The sequence below is a fragment of the Hirundo rustica genome, chromosome 2, assembly GCF_015227805.2.
Source record: "Hirundo rustica isolate bHirRus1 chromosome 2, bHirRus1.pri.v3, whole genome shotgun sequence".
NCBI classification, from domain to species: Eukaryota; Metazoa; Chordata; class Aves; order Passeriformes; family Hirundinidae; genus Hirundo; species Hirundo rustica.
Window position 1 is genome coordinate 88,548,821 of NC_053451.1, and position 22,868 is coordinate 88,571,688.

General features: G+C 41.4%; 1 protein-coding gene across 1 annotated transcript; it reads left to right on the forward strand.

Annotated features, from left to right (window-relative positions):
* The first annotated feature begins 8,630 nt into the window (after window positions 1-8,630).
* Window positions 8,631-21,487, forward strand: CNOT11 (CCR4-NOT transcription complex subunit 11). Its single transcript, XM_040091278.2, has 7 exons — window positions 8,631-9,076; window positions 10,307-10,471; window positions 14,880-15,032; window positions 15,563-15,765; window positions 17,088-17,290; window positions 18,434-18,530; window positions 21,133-21,487. The coding sequence occupies exons 1-7, from the start codon at window positions 8,668-8,670 to the stop codon at window positions 21,328-21,330; spliced, it is 1,428 nt and encodes a 475-aa protein (XP_039947212.1). The 5' UTR covers window positions 8,631-8,667; the 3' UTR covers window positions 21,331-21,487.
* Window positions 21,488-22,868: the final 1,381 nt, after the last annotated feature.

A 22,868-nucleotide genomic window follows, 5' to 3' on the forward strand; every position in this document is an offset into this window, starting at 1 on the left:
ATAGAAAATAATCCCCAAAAAGGTCTCATCCATCATTAAGAAATTGTGTAAGATGAAGAAGCACTTATGCGCCTTCTAAATTTCTCCTTTCCTGAATTTACTCTAGATATTTTGTTATCTCTGAAAATGTCATAAGCCTCCTTACAACCATGCCCTCTGTGACAGTCTGTAGTAGTAAATTCTTTCTACACATGCTGTATATGAAATGCTTTTTGTTTATGAGATGTGAATTTACTACCTTTCAGTTTCACTGAACCGGCCGCACCAGGGACTGGGGCTTTTGTAGTCATGTTTAGCAGACAAGGAACAAAGTAGTTCCACATCCTCTAGAAACTTCTGATTGTTGCAAGACACAAGTGCCAACAAGCAGGAGCCACAGGGGACTTCCCTCAGGGCAGGTGGGAAGAAAGAAGCAGTTGTGTTGTACAACCCTTTTGGTTTTGCACTGCCTGTTAGTTTTTGCTTCAGCTGCCTGTGAACAGAAGCCCCTTCTTCCTGAGAGATGCCAGAGTTTCCATGACAGGGATAACGCACACTCCCAGAAATCGCTGTGCTGAGGACTGTCACTAGAGGCAGTCCTCAGCCTAGAGAATTTAAGTTTAAGGTATGAAAGACCAGCACAATCCGGGGAAAAGGGATGCAACACACCTGTGGAAGATTAGAAAAGGAGCAAGTATCTTGCCTGCGGGTTTGACTGGGGCTCTGACCAGGAGTTAAACCTCAGCTTAGCGTCAAACTTGATCTTGCTTCTCTGGGGGATGGGGTAGATCTCCTAACTTAGAGGTCAAAAATGAGATGTCTGGGGTCATCATTCTACAATCCCTCCACCATCAGCCAAGACAATTAGTTTCCTCTGGAGACTGTTCACGTGACCTATCTTAAATAAAAGGTAACAGTAATTTCTTCTGCTTTCAATTATATGCATAAGAGATTTCTTCTCTGACTTGTTTAATATCCCACTCTACTGCTTTTAGCAGAGATACTTACTAGTAACACCATCTATTCAAGGTACACTAAGATGGTTTTCTTGCTAATTTGTTTTTCTAGTTAGAAGAAACTAGTTAGAAGAGTCTCTGGTATGGGCAGAAATAGAGCTTAACTTAGATTTTAACAACAAAACATGCATATACCTGTCTTAGGTACCTTATTTGATAAACAGTTTTGAATGTTTAGGTAACCTCTGAAAATTGTGTACCATGATTACAGTCTAAGATGCATTCTGGGAATTACTAATAATTCAAAAAGCATCTCAAACTTCAAAATCACTTACATATTCTCAGAAATTTTCTCTTGATCTTACTTGCATCATCTTCTTGAAAGAAAACCACAGGATTGAAAAAAAACATCTGAACGAAATGTTAATGAAAGCAGCTGATTTTTTTAAAGTTTGATATCAACCCCCCTGTCTAATTATATGCAATTGCAATGAGTCATGACTTGTCAGGTGATTGTCTCATTTGATGTGGCTACAAACCAAAAGCTCTACATTGGGAAAGCAAGCAAGCTGAAGACCTCACAAAAGCATAGGCCCTCCTTGTTTCCCTGGTCCTTTGCTTTTCTCTCTTTCTTTATGTTTCACTTTATGTTCAATCAACCCACAGAGCAGAAGCTGTATTTCCTAAAATCTTGACAGTGTCATGTACATTCATGGTGCTGCGCAGTCAATTGATGGGCAAAAACCATGAATGATGCTGTGAAAAGACAGGGTAAAGAAGGGTAAAGTGCAATGACGTTAACTTGAACTGTGTTCATTTTTGATAAACACTCTCTGAAAAAACACATGCCACAGTATTGGAAAATGAAGGTATTTACATATAACACTAGTAAAACATATAGACAGTAGAGTCTGGCAATGCTGCTGTTAGTTTTATGTCAAAGTAGCCACACACACAGGCTGGTCAGGACAGCTGTATGGCTGCTTCACATCTCGCTTGTTGACTTCTCAGAAACCTCTCCTGGAAACAAAACTCTTCATATGATTTAACTACTGAGTTATTCATCAAAAGGGAGCTGCTATCTTATGTGTATGTTTACTGATGGCATTTTTCTTTTTATGTTTCTTAGTTCACCAAGTGAGTGTGAGAACTGTCTAGAGGGCATCCTTGGGCAGGTCACTCCAGAGCTAAAGCATTGCATTCTCTGGCAGCACCCACTGGATGTGGATCATTAATATCTTCATTGTGATCACAGCAGATAGGCCAAGCTTTGCCTGGATACTGCAATTTTGTGATTTTCCCTTTTATTTTCTTGTACCAAATACTATGGTATGAGAAAATAAATTTATTAGTATTATTATTACTTTTTTAAAAACACTGAAAATTATATACTTCCAGTGTGGATGACTGCCAAAAAGACTGCAGGAGAGGGGGAAAGAGGGTCAGGAAATAGAGAATGTGACTTTTTTTAGTAGAGACATATTGTGTTGCATTTGCCTTGTCTTTGAATCACATTAAATATACTCACTGTTAAAAGGCTATTGAAATGTTCAAATGTCAGTTTCAAATGAAAATCAATAGCATGCTATTAGGCTCATTATATTGCTGTTATGCATCATTAAAGCGTATTTAAAAGCTTTCAGCATAAACCAGGAGATGGGATGAATAACAAGACTCTTTGAGGACGTGTAACAAACTTAAAAGGAAATAAAGAGTCAGGCAGAAGAGAAACTTTGTAGGCACTGGGATAGAAAGCCCTTGAAAAAGCTCGCTGGGTGTTAGAAACATACATGAACATGAGGAAATGAGTGGCATGGAACTCAGGATACAGACAAATGTGTGAAGCTGTGCCACTGAAAGTATATTACCATTTGAAACAATGCATTTTGAAACTAAGAGATATTCCTTACTAAATTTCTGAATTTTCCTTCTAAAGGGAAAGACTGGGAAGAAGTAACTCTCCCGGTGGCTGGGAATTTAGGTGGGCAAGAGGGACAACAGATTTCTAGTCCCTTCACACATGTATTTTTATGTGTCTACACCTGATTGCTTTTGTGCACATTTGCCTTGTTCCTGGAGCAGGATTACAACACAGACCACCCACCCGAATGTCACACTCTCATTAAATCCATCAGATGCTGCTTTTTCTCCCTTCCTCTTGTGGTGAATCTTTAATGCTTGTAAACAAAGCAAAATAACTTCAGCCAAAGGAGATAAACACTCCCCTCTACTCCTAATAGCCATAATCTGGGCTGGAGTTTAAATCCCTTTAGGGAGATGAAGAAAACTTGACTCTCCCACTTCCGGAACAAAAGCTTTCTAATCAGCTCAGAATTATTGAATATTCTTTCAAAAGGTAGATTTCAAATTTGTAGCTTAAACATAAAGCACTTCCTCCTGCAATTTTATCTGCATAGGTAAAGATTCTACTGAAATTGATTTTGGATGAAAACAGAACCATAAGGCATAAATCAAGTCTTGGAGCCAGGGAACGGAAATAGCTCCATTTGTATCCGATGTGCAATTGCATAGCTCAAATTAAAAATGCTGAGTGCTCAAATTAAAGTTCACAGTGAAGAGTTCCCAAGCAATGCACAAACTGAATATTTCTACACAGAACATATGCTTAGATATTTTTAAATTACAAATGGATTTAAAAACCCCCAAATCCTGTCTGAAAAAAAAAGAGCAAGAAATAAAGAACAAATGAGAATATTATTTCGCTTCAAATAGTTTTTGGAGGGAAAAGTGTTTCTGAGTGATCAGGAAAGGGTTTCCTTGTCAGAAGAAGAGTCTATCCAAAGACACATAAGCAAACAACCATATTGTACACTGCTTTTATGTCCCTGCTGGAGTTTCACCATAAATCTTATTGGGCAAAAGCTCTGTCTCTTCTGGGAGCATCTAATACTCAAGGAATCAAGAGGGTGGACTAACATTAATTTACAGGTGTGATCATGTGTGGCTTAAAATGCAGAGACATCACTAAAACTCACAGTAATAAAAGAATTCAGCAATGACCATGTTTATTTCTAACCCACTCAGTATTCAGCTCTTATGAAGCCATTCATGCAATGATATTTTTGGTGTTTCTTAAGTGCTTTTCAAGCTGTATCCAAGATGCCTTGGCAACTTAGAGAGCTGACTAACAAGTGAAGATGTGTTCTCATACAGTTACTCAGGAAGAATTTTAGGCATTGTTACCATGCTAATATTGTTGATTACTCCAGGAATAACAAAATTTTTTTCTGTGTTGGTGGTCCTGTCTTGTATTTTGAATTGAAAAGATGAACGAGGAAGAAAACATTCAACTGTTGCTAGAAAGATACACGGGAAGACGTATACAAAATGCATCTTCTCCTTCCTTTCTCGGATATGCTGCTATTTAAAATACACTGTAGATGGGATGGGTAACTTTAACTACTATGGAAAGGAATTTGTGTACAAGAGAGAATTCTCATGAGAATAAACAGAACAATCTGGAAGCGCTTTAATTCACCCTTTGACTTTAAGGTGTGATTTAATTGCTCCCTACTGTGTCCTTCCTAAATGAACTGCAGGGATAAAAGATAGGCTGTTGGGAGTAGTTTCCTGAGTATTCATCCTCCTTGCTAGAAGAAACAAAATACTGGCTGGATAGTTATTTAATATTTTTATTGCTCCTTCCAAATATTGTCTTTTTCTATCTATCCTTCATGAGGATTATTTTTTTATAGTACCTGCAATGCAGTTTGTGTTTCTTATGTGTCATCTAAAATGCAATAGCAAACAATAATATAATCAATTTTAAGACGGAAAGAAGGAAAGACAACTCCTACAGTTAAGTTGTACAGCCTTGCCCTTAGCTCAGGAAATCAAATCTGACTGTTCTCCTTTGGTTGCAGATCTAATTTTCCAGTAACAATTACAATTCATCAAAATCTGATCTCTTAAATACTAAACCAATTGCATTCTAACATCCAAATGATTTTGTAAAGGTTCCTTTGTATTTGCAAAGAGTAACCTGCCAAACTAGATTGCCTGTGTCACTTCTAGTCTGAAATCTCTGTGTCTGTGCTAATATGTATCAGCATTTTTGAGCCAATAGGACAGGGTTACACAAGTGGGCTGAGAGTCAGAAATTTAACTATAGCCCTAATCTCTTTATCCCTCTTTAGGAACTCAAAGCATGATTTTTACTGATGTTCTTCCTTAAAGTTGAACACAAAAAGTGACAGGTGTATTTCATGGTTGTAATGACCATTTAATAGCCATTCCACAGGCCATCTAAAAGAAATTGAATATGCTCAGCCTGCTCCCAGAGGCATTGTGCAAAGGGAGAAAACGGAACTCTTCCTTTTGTACCACGAAACTGTGCTGCACTGAAGCATCTTCTGCAGAATCGACCCCCCCAGCCCACCAAGGTAGCTGGGGCCCCAGCCTTCCTCCCTGAGTGTAATGCAATCCATTTCAGATCCAGCCAAGAACTCATTTAATTTGAGTCTGCACTAGTACCACACACTCTTCCTTCTTCATTACACAAGTTTTGAGCCCAAGAATGTCCAACACACTCATGTGTACACGAAACATGGTGCCCTCTGCAGTCACAGAAACACCATTTTGCTTACTACACTTCCTGTCCCAAGAGCATTTTACCCTCATCTTCTTTTTTTAGATTAAGGTTCTTCCTACTCTGAAATGGTAATGTGTTTTAAAATCTTTGTGATTTCAAAATTCCCTTTGCCAGCTGATGCTTGTGCCCATCCCACTTTCTATTAAGTATTCCATCTGTTAAACTGTTAGCTTTCCTGTTCTGACGAAACCTTTTAATTTACATAGAATGCTTTCATATGACTGCATTAGTGAGCACATATTAGTAATACAATTTTTTTGCTATCTCAGTCATCAGGGAAACTTTTTATTTCTCTGAAATCCATTTCTGTATCCAGTATTCCAGCAAGCACAATATAAAAGAGTGAATTATGATTCTGAAATCTATAGGAAAAGAAGCAGCAGCATTCTCTTTCTAAAAGTTTTGCTCTGCTCTCTTCAGCAGAATTTGTTATTAGAAGCAGGCCTTACAAAACAATGATCACTTGGACAAAAGCATTAAAGGGTTTGGGTGCTAATCTACCCAGCAAGCCATCCCTCAGTTTAAGGCACAATTTTACATGTGATCATTTCTAACCATAAACTTCATGCCAAGAATGAACAAATACAACTTTTGTCAGCACACCAGAAACAGAAAACTTGCTAGTTGGTCTGAGGCCTGCGCTTTCCCAAGTTTTCCATCTAGCTCTACCACACACATACATAGTTTACTTCCTCTATTTGCAATGCTTTCATCTTCTTAATAAATCTTACAATTAAAGTCCTTGTTGCAATTGTTAGTAAACTCTAAATTGGCCTAAACTTCCAGATAATGCTTTGTTTCCTTGAATACACTGGCCATGTCAGGGAGCTCACTGGCATCCTCTTCCATCTGCTTCTTCCATCTGCTTCTTCTCTTCTAGCAGCTTCTTCTCTGCAAGCAGACTCCCAGTCCGCTGGAACTGCTCTAGCAACAAGGCTTTCAGATCTTGCTTTGCCTGGCTGTAGACCTTACTTTCCTCACAGACCCATCATTTTTTAACAGTTCTATATGTACGTGAATCCTTTACACCTCTAGGATCTGGGTTTCCATCCCATCAGAAATGTGAAACAGTGAACACCTCCATTACTTGGTGTTGAGGGTTAAGTTTCCTGTAGAATTTTCCCCCCACACACAAGTTGCTAGGAGACTAAATACTGGTAGTTAGACAGTGCTTAACCTGGACAAAAGAAGCTGATCACTTAGTTTTGGGGGAGGGAGAAAGCTCCCGGAGAGAGCTGAGGGTGGTGGTCTCTCATGGCTCTCAGTTTTCCGGGGAGCACGGATCGGGCGGCTGCTGGCTGCCTGGAGTCCACGGCTAACGGAGGAGTCTGGTCCTGGGAATTCTATCATCTGTTGGAGCGCCCAGGAATTCGGAGTTTCTTCGCTGTCCTGCTGGATTTTGGGTGAGACCAGGTCCCGCCGCTGCGGCTTCTCCGGCACTGCCACCCCTGCCTGCCAAGGACACCCTCTGCCTGTGGAGGACAGTCCACCGCGCCCGGCTTCCAGCCATCAGCGCCGGAGCTTCCACCGTTTGCCCTCAGGGTTCTTGGTTCTGTTTCACTATTATTATAATTGCTGTTGGGGTTTTTTGTCTGTCCTGTTATATTTACTAGTAAAGGACTGTTATTCCTTTTCCCCATAGCTCTGACTGAAAAGTTTTTCTTTTTTAATCTTCCAAATTATAACAACACGGAGGGAAGGATTTGAATTCCTCATTTCCTAGAGAGGCCTGCCTCTCCTTAGCAGACACCTGTCTTTTCAAACCAAGACACTTGGTCTATATGCAGAACACAAACCTACAATTTATATTACTTTAGAAACGGAATCCCATCTCTTGCACTGGTATGGCTATCTGGAAAGCCAAGATCTTTAGGGCTGGGTGACTTGGGAGGAGTATTACTACAAGAATCATCAGTCCCTGCTCTCAGGACTCCCTAAGATCTTCTGCTCTCTGGACATTCCATAGAAAGAACTTCCTCAAGGCCATGACATCAGCACTTCTTCAGGTTAAGCCAGGGACTTGCTGTCCCATGAGATGTATTTCCACAAGTTAAGCCAATGAACCAGAGCATCACACTTAACAGGGACATGCTTCTATCCCTGACTCCCAGACACACATTACTGCTGCTCACCATCTTCCATCTCTGCTGAGAGCCCCACCAGCAAAGTGGATATTCTCAACTGCACTGGACCATGGAAGATATAGATGAACATTAGCCCTTCAGAATGACAGAATCAATTAGATTGGAAAGGATTTCTGAGATTATCGAGTGCAACCTGTGACTGCACACCACCTTGTCAACTATGCTGGGGCACCAAGGACCATATCCAGTCTTTCCTTTAACAGCTCCAGGGATTGTGACTCTGACACCTCCCTGGGCATTGGCCCATTCCAATATCTAATCACCCTTTTTGTGAAGAAATCCCTAATGTCCAACCTAAACCTCCCCAGGTGCATCTTGAGGCCGTGTCCTCTTGCCCAGTTGTTGGCTACCCGGGAGAAGACCCTGACCCCCACTCGGCTGCAACCTCCCTTCAGGTGGTTGTAGAGAGTGTTAGGATCCCCGCTGAGCTTCCTTTTCTCCAGGTTCAAAAATCCCCACACCCTCAGCTGCTCCTCATAGAACTTGCGCTCCAGACCCTTCAATGGACCCAATCCATGGTGTAACTGCTCCGCCGTTAAACGGCACGGCCACGAGGTGTTCCTCGGCCAGGAGAAAACCCCCGGCCCCACAGCCGTGCAGGGGGCGGGAGGCAGCGCCGGGGCCCGGCTGCGGGCGGGGAGCAGCCGCGGCCTGTGAGGCGCTGGTTCCGGGCGCGGCCCCGCCGCCATTCCCGCCCTTCCCGCTCCCCCCGCGGCGGCGCGCCCGGCACGGGGACAGCGCTGCCGGCGCCGCGCGCTGCCGGGCGCCCCCTGCCGGCCCCTGCGGGAGCGCGCGCGGCCGGGCCCGGACCAATGGCCCGCCCCCGTCGGGCGGTTCGGACCAATCCCGGCCCGCCCGGCCGCGCGCGCACCGCCCCGCGGCCCGGGCCGGAACGCCCCCGGCGCCTTTCGCGGCAGCGCCGTAAAGCGCGGCCGGCGGGGAGCGCCGGGCCCGGAGCGGCGGCGGTCGCGGTCGGATGCCCGGGGGCGGGGGCAGCCCGGCGCCCGGCACGCAGGGGGCAGCGGAGGCGGGCGAGGCGGCGGCGGCGGGCGGCAGGATGAGCCTGTCGCCGAAGGAGCTGTCGAGCCTGCTGAGCATCGTGTCGGAAGAGGCGGGCGGCAGCACCTTCGAGGGGCTCTCCAGCGCTTTCCACCACTACTTCGGGAAGGCCGAGCACTTCCGGCTGGGCTCCGTGCTCGTCCTGCTGCTGCAGCAGCCCGACCTGCTGCCCAGCCCCGCGCAGCGCCTCACCGCGCTCTACCTCCTCTGGGAGATGTACCGCACCGAGCCCCTGGCCGCCAACCCCTTCGCCGCCGTCTTCGCCCACCTCCTCAACCCCGCGCCCGAGCGCGGCGGTGACGAGGCGGAGCGCACCCCGCTCTCAGGTGTGTCCCAGCGCGGCGGGGAGCGGGGCGGAACAGGAGCCCTCGTGGAGAAAGCGGTGCGAATCCTGCTCGGCCGGCGTCTCTGGGCTTGGACCTTAAAGCCGCTTGGACCTTGTAGCTCTCTACAACTGCCTGAGGGAGCTGGGGCTGTTTATCCTGGAGAAGAGAAGGCTCTGGGGGACGTTTTCCCTCTCTACCTGAGAGGGGGCTGTAGCCAGGTGGGGGTCGGCCTTGTCTCCCAAGCAACCAGCGGTGGGACAAGAGGACATAGTGTAAAGCTGAACCTCGGGAGGTTTAGGTTGGATTAGGGAGTTCTTCACAAAAAGGGTGATTAGACATGGAATGGGCTGTCCAGGGAGGTGCTGCAGTCACCGTCTCTGGGGGTGTTTCCTCAGGGAAGACTGGACGTGGCACTCAGTGCCCTGGTGTAGTTGACATGGTGGTGTTCAGTCATAGGTCAGACTCGATGATGTCGGAGGTCTTTTCCAACCTAATTGATTCTGTGATAACACGGAATTTTTTGGGAGAAAGCCGTCACAAAAAGCTGGAGGTGGTAGGAGGCTTCTAACAGCTATAAAGCCATGAAACAAAACCATTAGAGAGAAATACATGAGAGTGAAACACTTTTTTCCTCTTTAGTAAATATGACACTACCAGTGTTGAGTAGATCCGTTTCTAAAAAAAATAACCTGTTGGAGGGACTACAGAGAGGGTCACCAAGTTGGTTAGAGGGCTGAAGCACTGGAACAGGCTACCCAGAGAAGTTGTGGATGCACCATCCCTGCAGGTGTTCAAGGCCAGGCTGGATGGAGCTGGGAGCAACCTGGTCTAGGGACAGGTGTCCCTGCCCATGGCAGGGGGTGGGAACTAAATGGTCTTTAAGGTCCTTTCCAACCCAGGCCATTCTCTGATTCTGTGAATTGCAATGTTAGGTCATACTGAATGAATATTAGTTCACTTTTTGTCTGGATTGGAAATTGTGTGAATGAGCTACTGTGAGTGACTTAGCGTCAGCTGTCGCATGTGATGATGTGTAATGTTGATCAGGTAGTGCTGTATTTTGCATTAAAACAGTTTTGTATGTGTCACACACACTCTCTGCCTGCACCTACCTTGCCATAAATGACAGAGCAGTTTGTATTTGTTTTGCTTGTTATACACGAAGAGCATGGAAACTGTTAATGCTCCTACATTAAAAACCATAGACTGTTTTTCATTGTATCTCCATAGGCTTCTTACCTCCCATAACTCCTCCAGAAAAATTCTTTCTTTCACAACTGATGCTGGCCCCTCCTAGAGAGTTGTTCAAGAAGACTCCTCGGCAGATTGCTGCAATGGATGTGGGGAACATGGCCCAGTCAGTGGACATCAGTGGGCTGCAGCTGGCATTAGCAGGTAAGGAAAGGCTTGTGGCTGTGGCGCTCTTGGGAATGGAAGTTCTCATTGGAACGTGACTGTGGGTTACCTGGGAAACACCTGTCTGTCCTGAATATGAAGAAGTTTGAACTATACTTTAAGGTCTTCAAGCCTGTGTTCAAGCACTTAGGGAAGCTCCAGGCAAAGATTACAACCTAACTCTTTTATCCTCCTTAACAAGTAGTTTTTTAAGCACATATGTAATTGCCTTAAATACAAGAATATTTTGCAAGTATAGGAAGATTTTAATCTAAAGCTATGTGGGGTTTTTTTAGGGATGTGTTTTTTGGGGGAGATGTTTTTCAGTGGGGTTTTTTTTTGTTTGTTTGCTTTGTTTTAGTTATTTGTGTGTGGGGGTTCTGTATTTTCATCCCTTTTCACCCTTTGCAGTATTTCTTTTATGAGAGAACAGGCATAACTGTCATGCTACTAATACATACCAGTACTTCAGCTGTACCTGGAAAATTGTATATATTCTAATTATATCTTCACTTTATTGCAAAGTTAGACCTTGCAGTGTTAGCTCAAGAGTTGGAAAGTAATCCAGTTTTACTAGATTGAAAAGAAAAGTAATGTGATGCTTATCCTTTGACAGAAGAACAGGAGGAAAAACACAATCGTTCATGTCACATCTGGAGCTAATGTGAAGTATTATATATTGTTGGGAACAAGGAACCAGTTTAAATACAAAAAAAAAATCCTTTTTCCCTAGGTATGTGCCAGTAGACCTGCTTGCTTGAAAACTGACCATCCCAGTTATGTATTTGTACAATGTGATTTATTGCTCTGAGGTTGGGCACCATTTAGACTTTCTGTGTCCTGCAGTTGTATCTTGGTGTTGTAATTTTTTTTCTGTGGACTCTGACATTGGCTGGTAAAGCTGTAGTATACTGTCCCTTGTTCACAGTCTACAAATGTCTTGTGGGGTCCTCCTTAGCTGTTATTTCCAGACTGGGATCTTTGAAAATGCAGACTGAACACCCTAACATGCCACTGTGGATGAGACAAATTTTTCTGGTCCTTATGTTCATCCTGTCTGTATTTTGTAGAATACCTTAGTGAATTCAAATTTTGTGAAGCCTCAGCTAACTTGTCATTTTTAGTGCAAGGCATATGCGGTGCCTTAAGAAGCCTCAAGGTTTTTTTTACTTGTTTTTGTTTTCCCCTTGGCACCGTGTTTGCCTTCTGAATAGTTTGTTCTCATTAAAAATGAAATAATTGAATCACAGAATGGTTTGGGTTGGAAAAGACCGTAAAAATCATCTGCTTCCACCTTCACCCACTGTGGGCATGAGCACTTTCCTATAGACCAGGTCACTCAAAGCCCATCCAACCTGGACTTGGACACTGCCAGGGATGGGGATCCACAGCTTCTCTGGGCAATCTCAAAACTGTGGTTGGGTAAATGTGTGCTCTAGGCTACACGCTTTATTTTAAACTAAAAGATAATGATGGCTGAAAGTAGAATACAAAGTCATTAATGGTGCTTGTATAAGATTTATATCATTGTTTACATAATCCAGTAAAAGTGCACAATTGCTTACAAGCAGTTGTAGAAGTTATGTAACAAAACCAGCTGCATCTGAAAAAGCTCTGTGCTTTCTCAGACTCCTTGCTGTAGGTCCCCAGAATAACTGCCTGTTTTCTAATCACTTTTTTAGAAGATAAAAATCTGTTACTTGTTTTAAAATCATGATGCTTGTTCTGTTGTGTTTTGGAAAGTCTATGATTTTTTTCACTAGTCTTCAGTATGTTTCTCCTAATGATTCAATATGCAGGATGGTGCAGGATGATGACACAAAGATTCAATGTTTGAGGTGTTTTGTTTACACCTTTTCCCCAGGAGGTACAGAATGTTACAGCTGTAACACTTGGTAGCTCTTCAAACCTATGATCCTTGAGATGAATTCAGGGCTGTTCAGAGCCCGATGGTTTTGACTTCCTTTGGCACATACCTGCAAAATCAAGTGAAATAATTTAGAAAGCATTTAATTTTTTTCTATCAGTTTATCTCTCCCAATCCTTTTTTTGTAAAGAAAATAAAAACACTTATCCTCTGAATCTGAGCTCAGTGTAACAGTTTATTTGCAGCTCCATGGTGGATTTTCTATTTTTGATTTTCTTTCTTGTTTTTAAGGTTTACTGCCCCATCCCCATAAAAAAACCCCAAAGAACCCAAAGTAGAATGCTGGAATCTAGCATCTTGGGCATGAGTATTAACACTTGTTCTGTTCTCTCCTCCCTTTGGTCTGCAGAGAGCTAATTCAAACATTGGTACTACCCTACAATATGTTTTTGTTCATCTGGTGTGCTACCCTATCAAAAAAGTAATTTTCTCCTAGCTGCAGGAATGAGTCTCCTGGCAAAGTGTTCCTCCCCTTGTTTGATGGGGGTGCGACTGACCTGTATGAAAGTAAAGCTTTTAATACATTGTAGAGCTTTCTTTAAGAATCAAAGAAAGTTTCTTTTTACCTGTAAAAATAAAATAAGCCCTATAAAGGAACCTAAGGATTTGTTTTCAGTTTAGTTTTGCAAAATTTAAGTGTTTTAGTTGAGGATGCTATATTAGTTTCTGTTAAATCACCATGCTGTAATTCTTACTTCTGCTTACCTGAAGCTGTTGATTCAGCCGTTATTCTTGAAGCAGTGAGGTTGAACTTCTGAGCTTCAATGCATGTAACTGAGGGCTCAGGCAGGCTTCTCAAATCAGTGAAGTGAAATATCAGTAATCATCTAACATCACCACTAATTTCAGATTATGAGTTTACAAACAAATCTGTGACTTACTGATGGATAGATTTAAGTTCTAGACTATAAACGAAAAGATAAAAAAAGGACACCCAGTGCCTCTCCTGCACTCTTGTACTTCATTTGTTAAATCAACCCTTTTGGCTGAATGAAAGTACTCATGTGATGAAGTTTGAAATAGTTGCTTAAGTAGAAGATACGTTTTATAAACCAGGTCATTTGGACTTTGCTTTTAATTTATTTTTTTTAAGTAATTGAAAAGTATGGTAGTTGTTGCCTTTAACAGAAAAGTATACCCTGCTGTGCTGTTTCAGTGAGCATATATGCAGATGTTTGCATTATCTGAAATAGTTGGATAAAGTAGGACAGAAAGCCAAAAAAATTAACAACTTTGTTCTCATGATCTCTCTTGTCACTGACAGTTTTGGGAGAGATTTGCAATCTCTTGCAGATTTGTTTGGAGTCATGTGAAATATATGTGTGGGGGCAGCTGGGAAGGGTCAACATGACTGCACAAAAAGGAGCAAGCACACTTTGCTTAGAAATGTTAGGGTACACAAAATATGACAGCACTCACTCAATTAGCCCGGAAATGGAGTGGTATTTAATTTCATCTGGAACTTTGCAAGGGATTTCTTGTGTGGTACCAGCAGTTTTGGACTTCAGATTGCTTAAGGCGTAATCTGCTTAGTGTTCTCTGTTAACAGGGTGGGGAGAGGAATGTTAAGTGGTATTCTGTAGTGGGGATTTTTCTGCTTTTTGTCCTTTGGAGTTTTCTTTGCCAAAGCAATGGAAAACAGGTTCTCTCAAAACAGTAGAGAGAACATAGAAGATCAGCCATTAAGTCTCCAGATACAGAAGAGCAATAGATTATTGACAGAAGGGCACATAAAAATCTGATAATGCAATCAGTGAGGCCTGTGTTTTCCTTTTTGGGCAATTTCTTCAAGTCTTCAGCTGTATATACACTAACCTTAATGTTATTTTTCTGATTTGTTTATGTTCTGTAATTTGGCCTCTAAAGGGATGATTTTTAGCTCCTTTCAGTTTTGCTTTAATGATGATGTCTGTAGAATCACATAACCATTAAAACTTCATTGTTTTCCACTAAAGCACTGATTACAGCTTGACAGTGAATGTACAAGGAGCTCAGGCAATGCCACAGAAATGTGTTGGGTAAATTTGAATAGCTGACTTCAGGTCTAGCCATAACCATTATTGTCTGTAAATGGATGAGTGTAGATCTTTCGCTTTCCTTCTCTGAGAAGTGATTACAAAACTAGATACAGCAGGTGAACTCTTTGAGGAGTAGCATGGGAACCTACTAATGTGCTGCTTTTAGGTGTAGATTATGTTAGTTAGGGCCTTTTCTAAAGCCAAGACTTTTAGATTAGCATCTGTTTCTTCTTTATCCTTGGTACCCGCTGTCCCTTGCCTGACAGCTGGCTCTCAGCCTGCTGACTGCTTGACTGTACTAAATTTCATGTTGATATTATCTGTTGGGTGGTGGGTTTTGGGGGTTTTTTTGTGTGTTGGGTTTTTTTTTAGCCTGTTCTTTTCTAAAGCTGCTTGTTTCTCACTACTTTTAGTATTCCAGGCATCTCTGTTCCAATTTTATGGTTTAATATTCTTCTTTCAGAACGTCAGTCCGAGTTGCCAACACAGAGCAAGGCCAGCTTCCCCAGCATTCTCAGCGATCCTGACCCAGATTCTTCCAACTCCGGTTTTGACAGCTCTGTTGCTTCCCAGATCACGGAAGCATTAGTCAGTGGTCCAAAGCCTCCTATAGAAAGTATGTGCATTTTCACATCTTTGTTTCTGTAACTCATGCTGTGTTATTATACTGCAGATAAAATGTAATGGAAGTCAGAAATATTTTCAAGGCATGAAATGGAAATTAAGGTGAATGCATCAGGCTGTCTCTAGATCAGATTCTGGTGTTCACATTTACAGACTTCTAGAAATCTGGAGTCTGTCTTCAAGCCCTTCCCGGTGTCATCTGTTGAACAAACAGGTACTAGTGCCTGCACTGAGATCTACATTGGCTGGTAACACCTCTCAGGGAAGCAGTTACTGTGGAAGGGGAAAAGACCACAAGATCAGTAACACAGTGATCTGAATTAAGAAAAACAAGTGGATGTAATGGTATCACTAAAAATCAGAAATAAATGTGTTTCTGGGAGGCAAGTAGGATAGTGATGCTGTTCTTAGTGTTGTAACAACTTAAAGAAATAGGGGCTTTGGGGATATCTTCTGTTTTTTACTGATACAGAAGTGAATACCTAAAGCTTAAGAAAACATTTCACATTGTTGCCATTTTAGGTCACTTTCGACCAGAGTTTATTCGACCACCACCTCCACTCCATATATGTGAGGATGAATTGGCATGGCTAAATCCAATTGAACCAGATCACACAATTCAGTGGGATAAGTCAATGTGTGTTAAGAACAGCACTGGAGTTGAGATAAAAAGAATCATGGCAAAGGCTTTTAAAAGTCCTCTGACTTCCCCACAGCAAACACAGGTAAGGATGGTGCACTTCCCTGTCTAAACTGATTCTCTAAGAAGCTACTGACTCATGTGTTGGGGAGGAGGAAGCCAAAAAACCCTATAAATATGATTGCCTATATTCTGAGAATGAGAAACCTGTAGGTGAGATAGAATTGAAAGTAAGTGTTGATGTTTGAGATGTATTAGATACTGGATGTCTGGGAAAACAGTTATGTGGCCAGCTGAAGGTTACCTGCAGCCAGACCCAGGTCAAATGGAATGTTCTGTCTCACCCTCAATGTATGGTTCATCCCACACCTGTACCCCTCCCCTGGAGTATCAGGTATCTGTAACCCCATTGGCACAAGTCCTGTTCCAGCCCACCTCCAGACCCCTTATCAGGGGGCTGCGAAGGTGGCTCGGCCTCTTTGCTCTCTTTGCTTGCACCCTTTCCCGAGGACTTTTCTCTCTTGGAATTTCCTCTCCTCTCCCTTCCCCCACTTTCCTAGGCCTTGCCACGAGCTGCAGCCTGGCAGCTCAGAGCAAGGCCCCCACATCCCTTACAATAAACCTCATCTTCTAACACCCAGCTTCAGAGATCTCTCGTCTACATTTATCTACACCGTCCTGGAGTCCTCAGCAACAGCAGGAGGAAGCAATTTCTACACTCATGTGTTTTGGAAAATTTTGAGCACTCTAATTGATCTGTGTTTGGATTCAGGAAACTTTTTAATTGTAAAAATCCAAGAATTTTGACTTGGTTTGTCTGAATAAGCAAGATAATGTTCACACCATTGACTGGATGTAATTACAGTTGATCAAGAGTGACACTGATGTTTTTCTGCGTGGAAAAATCTTTGTATAACTCAGTTGCTTGTGCTTCTGTGAAAGTTTTTGATAAATAATTACTTCAGATATACCAATAACATTTTTTCCTCTCAATGTGATAATATTTTCCCCGATTTCAGTGGGATTTTTTCATAATCATTATGTTGGCACTATAAAATAAGCTTTAGTTGCACTACTCTTTTCTGCCAAATGAACTTGAAATTCCCTTTGACGGGACAGGAAACTACTGTCCCTTTTCATGTGGATTTTTTTAAATTCACTTCTTTGCCAACCACTGATGAAAGACTCCTAAATGCATTAGTAAAAGTTTTATGGACACAGTTGCCTGTACATAAAAATTTTGAAGTAGCCCTTCAGTGCTTTTCAATAGAGAAGCCTAAGTCTAAAGGGATATCGTTCATTCTCCTGGATCTTAGATGTATTATAGCATTTTTTTCAAGCAATAGAATGAATAGTTGAGGAAAAATCAACTGAGGATTTTTTTTTTTTTTTTTTTCTTCTTCACAGCTCCTTGGAGAACTGGAAAAGGACCCCAAGCTTGTTTACCATATCGGTCTCACTCCTGCCAAGTTGCCAGACCTGGTTGAAAACAATCCTTTAGTAGCTATAGAAATGTTGCTGAAACTAATGCAGTCTAGTCAAATAACAGAGTATTTTTCTGTCTTGGTTAACATGGACATGTCCTTACATTCAATGGAAGTTGTAAATCGGTGAGTATGATCTCAGCTCTAATAAGGTTTCATTGAGTATGTAAAATGAGCAGGTTTGTTTTATTAGGTTACCTGGAAATGTTCATTTTGATCCTTCTTGAGGCATATCTGTGTGGGAGATAGAAGACTGCAGTGGGACAAAGGGCAGTTACTGTGAGAATCCTCCACAACAGTTAATGCCACGTGGCTAATCTGCTTAATTGCAACTTGCATTCTTGATGCAGCTTAAGTGAACAAAAGGTGCTGTTGTTAAACAGCTGCCCTACTGTACATTCACATCCTGTTTTCATTGAGAATAATTTCTGCAGATAGGTACAACCCATTTTCTTAACAGAATGCTAGCCCCTTAAATGGGAAGACTTTTCAGACAGCTAATTCCCACAAATTTACAGAAATATATCTCTCCCACTTACTTTCTTCCATTTCTTGGCAATTACTGAACATGAACTACCAAATAAGCCTCAATCAGCAATCCCTTTGAAGCAGAGTTGAATTGTACCTTAAATGTTTTCTGAAATAAGTGCCTCCGTACTGGTGCAGGCTGATAGCAGTTACTGCCCTGAAGTGGGGCTAATGATTGCCACATGAAGAAGGAGTGGTAAGAGAAGAGCTACACCACCAGTCAGGCATGCTGGTTCTCCCACAGCATAGCTACCACAGGAACAACAACTGCAAAGTGACTGTCAGTGCCAACACGGAGACACTGATTGTTAAGGGAAATAAAACATTGAAACCAAAACCTTCACCTTTTCCCCTATTGTCCACCTTTCACTACTTGAGGTAGGACTGATTTGAGTTACTTGGTCAGGTTCTGTTGTAACCTTGTGGCAATTCTCCATTGAGTGCATGTTGTTATCTTAAGAGAGCTGTATTGCTCTTTCTGTTGAAGAAGTAGTGGCAACTCAAATGTCAGACGTACTAGAATCCAATCTAACTTAGCTTCTGTACTGTCAGAGTTTAAAAAAGTCTTACTCTTAATTAAGAAATTGAAATTACTAGAAATATGTCTGGAAGCTGTCAAAAATCAGTTTTGTGTGACAGAACTGGGAATAAACTCATAGATCTAACTGATATGATTTGTTTTGCTACAGAAACACTAGATTTATGGCTTCATAAACCACTGAATGTATTTTATTTGAACAGGCTTACTACTGCAGTTGATCTCCCACCTGAATTTATTCATCTTTATATCTCCAATTGTATCTCCACCTGTGAACAGATTAAAGATAAATATATGCAGGTGAGTGCTTGGTTAGGAAAAAATTACTGCCCTGTGAAATATGTGTTATGATTTTAATAAGGCTGATAGCATTATTATTCAAGCTATTCTGTTTTACTGCTTTTTGATTTCAAAGACACTTTTTTCTTCCTGACACACACTATGCAATTCTTTATAGAGTTTAATAGTTCTTCACTTTTTTAATAAGACTTCACAGGTAATCACTGTTGCCTGTTTTTCTGTAGACATCATAAATTTCTTCCTGGCAAAACTGCAGTTTTATGTGACTGGAGTTCTTAGATTCAAAAGGTTTATCTGTCACCCTGTGAGCCTTTTCTTCACCGCCAGAATTAGTTTGCATTCTGCCTAATTTTAAGCTTAAAAGTTTCTCTTCTATACAAGTGTGCCAGCCACTTCCAGAACTCTGAGGTGATGTGACAAAACTCAGAGGGGGAAGTCTCACCCTTCAGTCATGATTGCTCACAGCTTGCAAATCTCCTCAAAGACCTAAAAAACCTTTTGTCTTTCTAACACCTGCTCTCTGCTTCCCAAGCCTGTCATACTTGCATGCTGGTACTGAGGAAGTTGTAGCCACTCCGGGATCCCTGACTTGGAGAGGATCAGAGGAAACAGGTTTCCCAGAGGAGGTTTACACACTTCCGGCATTTAGGGTTGTCTCCATGCTATGTGAGGTATTTCCTTCTCTCCTAAACTGATCAGTTTCACCAGGTGCCCAGTACAACTTTTCCTGGGCACATCATTGGTGAAAAACAGTTCTGTATTCAGTTTCTCCAAGGCTTTTTGAATCCCAAGTCCTGTCTTAGCTTCTCCCTCTTGATACTGAAATACTGAAATGTCTTTAGTCTCTTGCAGCAAGACAACTGTTGTTCCTTTCCCTTTAAGCTTTTTTTGTGTCCTGTAGTGCCTTCTGCAGCTCTCTTGTATCCTTAAGCTACAGAAATGAAAGTTGTGTGCAGTGCACAGGATAGGGTTGCAATGTGTTTTTTAGATAGCATCAATCCCCCCATCTTGTTCTCAATCCCCTTCAGATGATGCCTGACCATATGTTATCTTTTGGTGGCTGCAGATGCTTCTCTGCTTTGTGGTTCTGCCAGACACACGTGGGTGACTTGATCTGAGACCTGCTGAGTAGCATTTGGTAGTGGAGTAGGAAAATAGCAGCAGACCTGGGCTGCAGCTGAGAATGTGCCCAGAGTGGGACACGGTGCTCAGAGGGGCTGCTGAGGGCACATAGCAGCTGTGCTTCAGGCACACAGGGGACAAAAAAGAGCTCTGAGGGTCACAGAACATATACTGATCACTAAGCAGCATACAGAGCTTGTGATCTAACATTTTTTAATGTCCGTGGTGCCTCACAGCAGCTGAGACACAAGATGTTTTGTTAGAAAAGTGTGGTACAAAATTACTGTTGGAAATGATCCTCAGAGACTGGGAGTCAGCCAGTAATCTTGCATTTGTTCTTTTGCCGAGTTTCATGTTCTTGGATTATTAAAAGTACTTGTGTAACTAATTTGTGTTGCAGAGAAAGCATGTGATGCTTTTTGACCACAGTGAAGAAAATAAGTTGTTCAATCTCTGAATTCTCATTATAAGTAGCAAATTTTGCAGTAGTAAGCTCAGAACCTGAAAAAATTACTATCTTATTTTCAATGTCAAATAATCTGAATTGCTTTGGACTCTTAATCTGTCACATCCCTCAATTCTGTCTGATAAACATCATTCACATACATAATTGCTTTTAGAGAAAGGTTTGAGTTCAACTCTCTCTCACAATGTGAAGTATGAGAGCACTTTAATGATAAAGACCAGGTTTTGTCCTTGGGGAAGAATATGCTCTGTGTTAAACAGATGGTTGGTGACTGGATCTGTGTGTGACAAATTTTTAAGTGCCAGTTCCTAAGCTTTCACTTCCAATTCCCATTGTGCTCTTCAAGGTGTTGCCTAAGTAGCTCTTAAGAGGAAAACTTTTCAGATCCTGTCTTTTCACTGGATCAGGCAGGAAAGGAGCCAGGAGTTCTTGGATTAGGTGTCCCTGGAATTGTTTTTCCTTCTAATACAGAGCAGAAGGATTATCTGCCGATTCAGCAACAGAGCACATTCCATGAAGGAAGCTTGGAATCGGTTTGGTTGAACCACTTCCTATCTGGAGTTCCTTGATGATGTGGTGATAAGAAATTTTGAGATGTGAAACTTGTTCAATTTTCTTTATGGTGTTACTGTAGGAAATAAGACTAAGCAAGACTCAAATGTTGACATCATCTTCAGTCACTATCTCTTCTCTGCATTTATTCAGAGATTGTGTAATAAATTAAGTACAGTGGATAGGTAGATCTGGTGCTTCATTTGTGAATGGGATTAATCCTGAGAAGATGCCTGCACCCAGAAGTACAAGAACTATAAAGCAGTCAATTTTTTAAATATAGTAATAGTATGGGAAATGGAAGAGAAGGGGCAGCATGTACAAAGCTAGGGAACACAGTAACTGCTGAAGCTAAACTACTCCTGAAACACCTCACTTGTACTGCTGAGGGCCAACAGTCATTTAACTGGCTTGGCTGCAAGCATTTATTTGGATTATTAAGCCGTCTCTCTTATGTTTCAGAACCGCCTGGTCCGTCTTGTTTGTGTCTTCCTTCAGTCCTTAATCAGAAACAAAATTATTAATGTACAGGACTTGTTTATAGAAGTGCAAGCATTCTGCATTGAGTTCAGTCGGATACGAGAAGCAGCTGGCCTTTTCAGATTGCTGAAGACACTGGACACTGGGGAAAATCCATCAGAAACAAAAGCGTCAAAATAAAGTGACTGTCAGTGGCAAAAAAACCCCTCTTGTTAGTGTTCTATACCAATTAATTGTACATTTTAAACTTAAATCCCTGGATTAATTATGTATTATGTTAATTACATTATAAATAGCATTTTATGCATTTGAACAATAAATAAGGCTTTTTCTGATACACGTTTGAGTTTGTGAAATGTGTTAGGCCTTACACTATTTTTCACTATGGTTAAAATTTGTATGTCATATGCATATCCTGAAACTCAAGCTCTGGTTCCAGAGAGAATATAAATGATACTTAGCATTCACAGCAAATTTAAGTATTAATCTTGCACTCACTGTCTTTGGGTCCAAAATTGTTTGTATATAAAGTCAACTTGTATCAAGGTAAGTCCCTTGGTTTACCTGTTGTTCACTATGTAAGACCTTCTATGAGCTGAATAGAACTAACAATGTATTCTAGTTCTGGTAAAGGAAAGTCTGTCTTGATGTCTAGAAACAGCTAAAGGCTTATCTTTACAGAGCAGAAATGAAGTTGGGTGCTGTAGGCTCAGAGCAATATTCTCTCCTATCAAGACCACTGAGTATTTTCAGAATCATGCCAGCAGCAGTTGAAATACCACACCTTACACGCTTGTGAAAATGTTTCACTGAGGAAAGAAGGTCACACTTCTTCCATAAAAATAATAATAATAAAAAAATTCAATCTCTTCTCACTTCCAAATTTGCATGGGCAGTTGCTATGTATGTTCCAGAGTTAAACAGCCTCTTCCTTCTAAAGTACAGAGGCATAGTAGCTTTCATGTTAGATGCCAGGTATTTGGAAAAGAGGGGATGGAGTCTTCTAAACTATAATTTTAGGCTGGTAATAGAATAGCTTCTGTTATATTTAAGCCCTGAGACTGAAACTTGGAAAGTTAACAAGTTTTAATTTAATGCTGCTTGCTAAATGAAAGCTGTTTTAAATCTGCATCTCAGAATTTTATGAAATAGAAGATTAATAACGCAAAGTAAAGATGGTCTTTTGGCTTTTTCTTTGCAAGTAATTTAAGATGTGGAAGTGCATGGATTGATGGGATTTTCAATCTCTCATCTCATTTAGTATAATCTTTAGTAAAAAGTCCTGTGAGAAATGTTCTGTAGTCATTAGGGGTTAGATTTGTGCAGCTTCCCAGTTAAAATGTATCTGATCAACTAAAATAACACTTAAGGCCTCTTCCAATTCTAGATAATGCTTCCAAACCCAATACATTTGCTATCATGAATTTTTAGTGGCAACACTTGGAGCACAAGCTGGTTTAAAATCACACCTTAATGTTTTCTGTCTCCTAAATATGAAGCCAAATTTGACTATATTCTGTGTAGCAGTACCCCTCTTTAAAAACATACATGTATTTTAGACTAGTGTTTGGAACATATGTTGCAGTACTAGGATGAAATAACAGGCTCAAATATAAAAATGATGACTACTAGTTAAAGTCATTGCTGTCTACTTTATCATTTACAGAATTAGTTAAAAACAATTTAAGCCTCCCCCTCAAAGGTTGCTACTATGATAC

Coding starts and splice junctions, on each gene's coding strand:
- CNOT11 (XM_040091278.2), top strand. CDS start 8,668: ATGCCCGGGGGCGGGGGCAGCCCGGCGCCCGGCACGCAGGGGGCAGCG. Junction 15,766..17,087: donor CTTCCCCACAGCAAACACAG/GTAAGGATGGTG, acceptor TCTTCTTCACAG/CTCCTTGGAGAACTGGAAAA. Junction 17,291..18,433: donor TCAATGGAAGTTGTAAATCG/GTGAGTATGATC, acceptor TTATTTGAACAG/GCTTACTACTGCAGTTGATC.